The following is a 9,708-nucleotide window of genomic DNA, read 5'->3' as shown; positions in this document are numbered from 1 at the left end:
TATTATATAATAATGAACCTTTTTAAAATAACAATAGTAATAAAGATATTACATTTAGCCCTTTTTATTATAATCTATCTCTAGTATATATAAACGAAAACATAAATATCCTATGTGTTGCGATGTGGTTGCTTCCCATTTTTTTAGAGTCACTAGATTTGCTTGATTTTTAAATGGAGGTTTCTCATGCATTTGACCCGAATTTATGGGTATGGGTCTTACCAAACCCATATATTCTTTAAACGGGTTATAAAATCTCATTAAATAAAAAATTATTCTCACCAAATTTTTATGTAAAAATCCTATAAAACAGGATATACTAAAAATTAATATTTTATTTATTTTAAAAAAGATATATATTATTTAAATTAAAAAACCAATTTTATAGTAAAAAAAATAAACGAGTTTTGGGCCTCATCAAACCATAAGTATATTAATAACTTTCATAAATATTATTTAAAATTAAAAAACCAATTTTATAGTAAAAAAAATAAATGGGCTTGGGTCTCATCAAAACCATATAGCTTTTAAACCGGGTTATAACATCTTATTTATTTGTGAACAATTTATCATCAAACCATAAGTATATTATTAACTTTCATACAATAAAAATATAAATTCAAAAAATAAATAAATATTAAAACAAATAATATAAAACAACCCCCGTAATACGGTGATAAAAACTAATATTATTATATATATTCCTTGGTTTGTTTGTGATGAGAGATCACGATTCAATTATGTTGGTATATTTACTACACAGGTTAAAAGATTTTGATGCATGATATTTAGTCATTATCCTTTTGTCTTTTTGTGTTACACGTATTCTTAGGTTTCTATGTTTTATTATTTCATTTTTCTTTTTTTACAAAGTTTTTAAGCATTTGATACAACATTATAATGCATGTTCTTTTGTGCACACACATAGGTTATTAGAACTAACCGACATCAATTGGCTTTCTGGCTTAATAGCATGAGGATGATGGTTAAGATTTTGGATTTTTAAAGTCTCAGGTTTGAAACCTGTCTCAAGAGAGTTTTCCAACAGTGGTGGGTTTCCTCCTTTGATGGTGTTATTGGGTGAGTCAGATCTGAAGCGTCAAAATCAGTATGGACGGTTGAGATCCCGTCTCAAGAAGGCTCACATGGATATTGGTGGTAGATCCAAACACTATTAAAAAAAAAGTAACCAACAAAACCAGTTATACCTCAACTTTTGTACTTCATTCCCTTAAGTTCACATACATTAATTTATGGCAGTCTTTCTTTGGTTTTTATTGTGTCTACTTTATAAATTTTGATGTTTTATTAAATTCATGATATTGTTGCGACAAGTTTATATATCTACGTTTTAATGTTAATTTCACTCAAAACGTAGATGTGTTGTCGTAACATACAAGTCATCGAAGCGCACATACAATCCCTCAAGGCTGTTTCAAGGTTTCGATCTATTTACAAATTTATGTTTCTCTTATAATATTAAGAACATGATGTTTTACAATATTTGGATTTTCCATTCCAACATCTTTAATTTTATCAAAGTTTCGATATAAATGACATTAACATTTCAAAATGTAACGCGCCATAGTGCGACGGTCCCGCGGCAAAACGCGAACCCTATATACTAATAATAATGAATTATGGTTTGTGTGTGAAGCATGAGATCAATTTTATCAAAGTTGATGCTAGTATAAGAAACATGAGAGCATGATGTGGAGTCTGTATGACCACTAGAAAATGATAAGATCAATTTTCTTACGTAGATTTTAAGAGTATACTTTGCATTGTCTTCATGATTCTCCTTAAATTATTCGTTTTTCTAAATGTCCTTAACTTTAATCTTATGTTTCCATGAACTTCTATCCTAGAGCGTGTTTTTAGATATGTAACTCTAATAAATCCTATTTAATTCGTTCATCTCAACTAAGTTGGGGTTTGCCTCTACTCATTCTCCCTCCACTACGAGGGCTTTCACTATTATAACAGACAGTCTTCTCCCACATTCATTTTGAATGTACAAACCATCTCTATCTCACCCCCCTTATCTTATCCGCTATACTAGTCACCCATAATCTTTGCCTACAAACCTTGATTCCGTATCCTTGGCGCAGATGGAAATTGCTAGCTAGGTTAAGTTTGAGACAAGGGGATGTATCACGGCTCAAACCACACACGTAACAAAAACTTTACGGGAACCTCCTAGTTCGATTCCAACATTGTATATACCACTTATTAAGATTCAACTCTGGTTAGATGAGTTGTACACAACGATGCATAAAGGAAACCTTTGGAAAACAGTTACACTCAAATCGTGAAAAATAATACATTCAAATTTCATAATATTGATTCATTACATTAGAGGTGCACAAATCGTTTTTTCTTTACCCGGAACTGGTTTCAGGTATGGTCAACAAAAGTCAAAACCTGGTCGAGTAGAATCTGGTTCCGGGTATAGTCGGGTATTTGATCGGGTTTCAGGTAGGGTCGAGGTTTGCCTGGGTATTTCCGGTTTCAGGGAGAAATCTAATACCTAGTCATCCTACATGTCAGATACGGGTAAAAAACGGTTTCGGGTCAAGTAAGAAAGCGGGTATTTTATGCACCATAAATAATTTAGTCTCTTCCTATCCGTTTAACCGGTCAATTATGTAGTTTGGTATATGTTCCTTCACAACGTGATTCTGTCACGTGCAGATTAATAAATAATAATAATGTCACCACCAGCCTGAAACACGTCATCATCATCCTCATAACTTAACTTATTATTATACCGCCACAACTACTCCTTTGACTCCATGACACGCAACTTTCATAAACATACATCTCATCATCATTAATAATAATAATAATAATAATAATATCCAATAATGGCCACGTCAGCAACAATTTACCACCGATTACAGTTACCTCAACCACGGCTCTCAATGACGTCATCACCGTCATCGTTCAGCTTCCTCCGCCGCTGCCTCGGCGTTCAGCTCCGGCGACCGGTGCCGTCGATCCGGATGACGTCACTCGTTAGGGCGTTCTCTTCGGATGAAACGAACGAGAGTCCGATTAACGGTGAGAAGGTTGTGAATAAGCCGCCGATATGTACGGCGGATGAGTTGCATTATGTTTCGGTTGAGAATTCGGATTGGAGGCTGGCGTTGTGGCGGTATTGTCCGAGTCCGAAGGTAGTTTGCTGACGGAGATTGAATTTAATTGTGTATTGATTTTGATTTAGGTTTATTATCCATGTTTGTTGATTAATTTGTTAGTTGAAATGTTTAATTTCAGGTAGTTTGTTGACGGAGATTGAATTTAGTTGTGTATTGGTTTTGATTTAGGTTTATTTTGCGTGTTTGTTGATCGGAATGTGTGGATTTGCTTGATACGTTAGTAGAAGTGTTTGATTTCAGGTGATTTGTTAACTGAGATGAAGTTCACATGTGTGTTGCTTTTGATTTTAGGTTTTTTTGTTGACGGAGATTGAATTTAGTTGTGTATTGGTTTCGATTAATTTGATTTAGGTTTATTATGCATGTTTGTTGATCGGAATGTGTGGATTTGATTGATTTGTTGGTAGAAGTGCTTGATTTCAGGAGATTTGTTGACTGAGATGGAAGTCAGTTGTGTATTGGTTTTGATTTTAGGCTATTTTGCATGAATGTTGATCGGACTGTGTGGATTTATTTAATTTGTTAGTAGAGTGTTTGATTTCAGGTAATTTGTTAACTGAGATGAAGTTCCTTATGTATTGATTTTGATATTTTGTTACATGTTTTATGATTGGAATGTGTGGATCCGTTTGATGTGTTAGTAGAGGTAGAAATGCTTGATTTTGTAGGTAAATTGTTAACTGAGATGAAATTCAGTTGTGTATTGCTCGTGATTTAGGTTTTTTTTTTTTTTGCATGTTTGTTGATTAATACGTGGATCTGTTTACTTTTGTTACTCGAAATGTTTGATTTTATGTAATTTGTTAACGGAGATGAAGTTTGGTTGTGTATAGAACTATTGATTTTGATTTAGGTTTTTTTTGCGTGTTTGTTGATTGGACCGTGTGGATCCGTTTGATTTGTTACTTGAAGTGTTTGATTTCAGGTGATTTGTTAATGGAGTTGAAGTTCAGTTGTGTATTGCTATTGCTTTTGATTTTGTTTAATTTTGCATGTTTGTTGATCGGAATGTGTGGATCTGGTTTGTTGCTTTAATTGTTTGATTTCAGGCTGTACGGAGAAAGCATCCGTTGTTGCTGTTATCAGGCGTTGGAACGAATGCGATCGGATATGATCTCTCACCTGAGGTGAGTTCGTTTTTCTATCATGTTCCTCTTTACCTATCGATTAGTGTGTACTGTTGTTGATGAGTTTGCACATATGATCATCGAGTTTTGCTTTTTTTAATTTCTCATCAATCTTGATTCATGCCTGTGTGATTAAGTAACCAATTTGTATGAATTTTAGAAGTTAGCTTCAACATTTCAATAAGAATTAAGGATTTTAACCTCAAAACAAGTCATCTGGTGCTCAACATTCACAATCTATGGTTTACGAATAAAAGCTAGGGGTGTAAACGAGCCGAGCCTGAGCTGACTAGGCTCGAGCTCGGCTCATTTTGACTTACAAGAGCTCGAGCTTGGCTCGTTTCAAGCTCTTTTTCAAAAGCTCGAGCTTCACTCATGCGTCGTTTGTTAAAACTAGGGCTAGGCCCAGCCCCAGGCTCGGCTTGTTTATTATTTATTAATTAAATTATATACGTTTTTAATCAATTTTATATGTTTTGAGGAAAACCTTAAACGGGGTTAAGCTTGGCTTGAGCTCGTGCAATACCTTAAACGAGCTCAAGCTTGGCTCGTGCTCGGCTGTGCAGTGTGAAATGAATACATAGACGTCCAAAAGAGGTAAAACTTAAAAATTCACGGGCTTGTTAAGGCCCAACGAACAAGCTTCCCATACAAGGCTCGAGCTCGATAACTAGAGCTTTATTTGAGGCTCGGGCTCGGTTCAAGCTTGAAAAAGCTCAGCTCATTTCAAGCTTTTTATCGATTCGATCTCGAGCGGCTCGGCTTGTTTGCATCCCTAGTGCTATAGCAGTTGTGAATTTTTGGATGATGCAGCATTCACAATCCAGGGTTTATGATTTCAACATTCGCAAATAAATTGGTCTTTAAAACTGTATAAAATTTTGCAGTCTTCATTTGCTCGGCATATGTGTGATCAAGGATTTGACACCTGGATTCTTGAGGTTAGAGGAGCTGGTTTAAGCACACAAGCTACAAATCTCAAAGAGATTGAACAATCAGCTCATGAAATATCTAATCAAATGGAAGCTGTTTCTTTATCTGGAGCAGAAGCTGTTACTTCACAATCTTCAAACAATAACGAAACTAACCAACAACTAACCGTATTACCAACTGTATTTGAGGAATCAGTACTTGTAAACAAGTTAACTGAAACTCTAATAACGCTATCAGATAGAGTATCTGGCTTGGTAGGAGGTTCTTTTCTAGCAGAACGGTTTAATGACATAAAGAAGAACATTCTAGGTTTGTTAGAAGTAAGACAAGACTCTGGTGTTGTGAACCAAATACGGGATTTGAGTCAAAAGCTGATTAATGTTATTGAAGAAGGTCAACGTTCGGTTTCACCTCCGTTGTTTGACCTGCAAGAACGCTTGACCACAACTATGGAAGATTTCCAGAAGCAGTTGGATATGATTGTCAAGTTTGATTGGGATTTTGATCATTATCTTGAAGAAGACGTTCCTGCTGCGGTGAGGTGACATGTTTTAATTTTGTCTAGTTTTTATATTTTATATTCTTTACAGATCATCAAATAAAGATATAATAATCTTATAAACAAATAGATGGAATATATAAAGGCTCATACTCAACCCGAAGATGGTAAATTGGTTGCGATTGGACACTCCATGGGTGGAATTTTACTATATTCAATACTATCGCGATATGGTAAAGTTTCAAATCCCATTTTTTTATTTAATTAAAAGAAACTGAATTATGAAATAATACTTAGTTCGTAATACTTTAAGTCTTTAATGATTAAGGTTATGAAGGACGGGATCCCGGTTTGGCAGCCGTTGTTACTCTGGCATCATCACTCGACTACACGTCTTCAAAATCATCACTCAAGTTACTCCTACCACTTGTAAGAAAATTTTTGGAGTTATTTGGAGCTAGGGGTGTAAACGAGCTAGGGATGTGCATAAAACCGAATTAACCGACCCATAACTGAGTTAATTAAACCTGTCCAAAATCCGCTGGGTTGGTTTTGACCTTTTTTTTAAAATTGATATTAGCGGATCGTTTATGGTTATTCGTATTTCCATAACTGACAAAACTGAACCGTCCCACGATTTAGTAAACCACGGTTAACCAACCTGACCCACTACTTTAACCGATCCGTAACCTAAGAAATAGTAAAATTTTTTCAAATGTCAAATGGTAAAGCTCATATTGTTCAAGCGAAATGTCTAATAGCAAATTATTAAGTGGTTAAAAGTTTTCGAGCCCAAACTTTTAGGCCCAAATACATTGTTTTGGTCTATTTTGGTCAGGTAGGCGGTAGGCCCAAACATTTTATGACCAGGTCTAGTTCACATTAACTGAACCATAACTGAACCGAAATCAACATGTAAAACCGATTAGTCATAACCTATCGGTTGTCATTCTTTAGTTAACCGACGGTTATGGTTACTGTTTTGGGCCAAGAACTGACCCAACTGAACCATGCGCACACCCCTAAAACAAGCCGGGTTTAACCGAGCCAGGTGTTGGCTTGTTCAGAGCTCTCTGTCTAAAGCTTGAGCTCTGCTCGTGAGTTATTGTTCATGCTCAAGAAGGCTCATTTAGTGTTTGTTAGTTATTAACTTATACACGTGTATAATTAGATTTTATATATTTCTAGTTATGATTTTTTTATAGAGAACAATATATGACACCTGGTTATTTTTATCCTAATAATACATATAATGATATTTCTTATGTAGTTATGTATCATTATAGTTATTATTATATTTATATAAGTTGTCAAATTTACGTTTGAGTCCAGACTCAAGATTTTTGAACTCGGCTCGATTTGAGCCTTTAACTAGCCGACCTTGATTAGCTTGCAAACGCTTCTGTCTGGCTAATAAACTGTAGTAAAATTGCTATTTATCTAATTATCGTTTGCAGGTTGATCCGGCACAAATCCTAAATGTGCCTATTGTTCCTTTAGGGGCAATGCTAACAGCTGCTTATCCTCTTACATCCCGTCCTCCTTATGTATTATCATGGCTAAATAATATGATATCAGCACGAGATATGATGCATCCAGATTTATTAAAAAAACTGGTTCTGAACAACTTTTGTAAGTACCGAATGAACGCGTGTTTCACGTTCTTTTATACGGGTTTCATGTTGACGACATGAGTTTAAACTTGATGCAGGCACAATTCCTGCTAAACTCTTGTTACAGCTAGCATCGGCTTTTAGAGAACGTGGTTTATGTGACAGAAGCGGGACGTTTTTCTACCAAGATCATATTAATAAAATCAATGTCCCGGTTTTGGCTATTGCGGGTGATCGAGATGCAATATGTCCCCCGGAAGCCGTACAAGGTATATATTGCATTAATTTTTTTTTAAATTTGAAACCTTCTAGAATGTAGTTTAGGGTGTAAACAAGCCTAGCCAGATAGGGCCTAGGGGGTGTAAATGAGCCGAGCCCAAGCTCGAGCTCGTTTAACTTATGAGAGCTCCAGCTTGGTTTGTTCTTAAAGCTCGAGGTTGCGTCATGAGTCGTTTTTCAAGCCCGAGCTCGGCTCGTATATTATTTATAAGTTGATTAGTGTTATTTATAAATATATTTTTTTATAAGTTTTATCTCTACTTTTTTACATTACATATATGTATTATTATAATCTTAAGGGTTCAAATAAGAATAAGGAGTTTCCTAGGAATGGTAAGAACCAACAATTTTTTGACATTAGGCATTACAAACTATGATGAAAGAACAATTCTAGGAAACTATGTCGGTTATAGTGATTAAAGAGTAATTCTAGGAAACTATGTTGGTTATTGGTAATTTTACATCTCAACCATTGATTAACATGATCCAATGGCTATGATTTATTCCTAGTCTTCCTAGGAAACAACTTCTTTTTAGAATAACCCTCCCCTATAATCTTATTCTTATATATTAATAATTATTATATATATAATGTAATAGTAAAAATTATATAAATAACATGGTTGTTTAGGCTCTTGAGTCGGCTTGAGCTCAATAAGTGACACTCGGGTTCAGGCTTGTTTATAAAACAAGCTTATTTTCAGGCTTGAGCTCGTTTAAGCATGGATTGGTTCGAGTCATTAGCGAGCCGATCTCGAGTAGCTCACAAGCTTGATATATGAATCTACTTTAGGTTCGAGTTCCTGCTCAGACTTGTTTAAGCTCAGCACGGTTAGAACTAGGGGTGTTCAACGAATCGAATTTCGAATATTCGAATCGAATTATTCGAATTTTGAAATTTTAAAGCTGGATTCGAATTCGATTCGAATTCGAAATAGATTTGACAAATTCGATTCGATTCGAATTTAGAAAAGCTAATTCGAAATTCGATTTGATTCGAAAATGAAGTTCGAATCGAATTCGAATTGATTCGAATTCAGTTAAAAAAATATAATTCACTTTTAAAACCACTATAAATTTGAGTTTTTTAACAAGAAAAAGTACAACTCTATAAAATAAATAAATCATTTAAAGTTATCACACTCTAAATATTCAAAATGGTGATGTTAATTACATTAATTATTAACCAAAACGATAAACTTTTTATTTTTATCTCTAACTTAAAAGATTTATATAGTTTATCTTTTCATAAGTATGTATATATATAATAAAATAAAATGTATAATTTTAATTCGAATTTCGAATCGAATACGAATTTATGATTATAAATTCGTATTCGATTCGAAATTCGATTACTAAAATCGAGTTCGAACCGAATCGAATTCGAATGACTGAAAATCGAATTCGAACCGTCAAATTCGAATGCGAGCCGAATCGAATTTCGAGTTATTCGAGTCCGATTCGAATACTGAACACCCCTAGTTAGAACTTTCAACAAGCTGATCTCGTAGCTCATAGTGGCTGGGCTCGTTTACACATATTACACCCTAGATGTATAGAAATGTTAGGTTCTTTTGACAATACTTTGTTATTTTGATTTGAATGAGCAGAAACAGCAAAGCTGATTCCTGAGAATTTGGTTACCTATAAAGTTTTTGGTGAACCGGATGGTCCGCATTATGCTCATTACGATCTAGTTGGGGGCCGACTGGTATTTCTTCTAACCTTCTCGCCTTTTCAAATAAATAAAACTAGATACTTAACTATAACAAATTGCAATCAAGGATATGATATTTGGATTTTAAATAACCATCTCTGCAACTGTTAAACGGGCTGTGTTCACAGTTTATATATAAAACAAAACGTTATATTTTGAAAGTTATAAAAATAAAATACAGTTATATAAACTACTCTTAATGGTTTAAATGCAGGCTGTGGATGAAGTATATCCCTGTGTAATAGAATTTTTAAGTGGCCATGACCAGAGGCAGAAATGATTATGTATTTATGAAGTAATGTAGATAGCCTTTAAATTAATGTAATAGTAAGGTGTTGTATAAAACCATTTGAGTGTGTTTTTTTTAAATTTATTGTTG

At 34.4% G+C, this 9,708-nt stretch overlaps 1 protein-coding gene across 1 annotated transcript; it reads left to right on the top strand.

Annotated features, from left to right (window-relative positions):
• Window positions 1-2,620: 2,620 nt before the first annotated feature.
• LOC143624468 (uncharacterized) lies at window positions 2,621-9,689 on the top strand. The gene is made up of 9 exons (XM_077095112.1): window positions 2,621-3,176; window positions 4,211-4,288; window positions 5,176-5,757; window positions 5,851-5,953; window positions 6,049-6,149; window positions 7,178-7,352; window positions 7,432-7,602; window positions 9,223-9,323; window positions 9,544-9,689. The coding sequence occupies exons 1-9, from the start codon at window positions 2,868-2,870 to the stop codon at window positions 9,607-9,609; spliced, it is 1,686 nt and encodes a 561-aa protein (XP_076951227.1). The 5' UTR covers window positions 2,621-2,867; the 3' UTR covers window positions 9,610-9,689.
• The last annotated feature ends 19 nt before the right edge of the window (window positions 9,690-9,708 follow it).

The sequence above is a fragment of the Bidens hawaiensis genome, unplaced genomic scaffold, assembly GCF_021521415.1.
Source record: "Bidens hawaiensis isolate Kalapana, Puna unplaced genomic scaffold, B.hawaiensis_p1.1 tig00003781_1, whole genome shotgun sequence".
NCBI classification, from domain to species: Eukaryota; Viridiplantae; Streptophyta; class Magnoliopsida; order Asterales; family Asteraceae; genus Bidens; species Bidens hawaiensis.
This window is presented reverse-complemented; position numbering and strand designations above follow the sequence as displayed.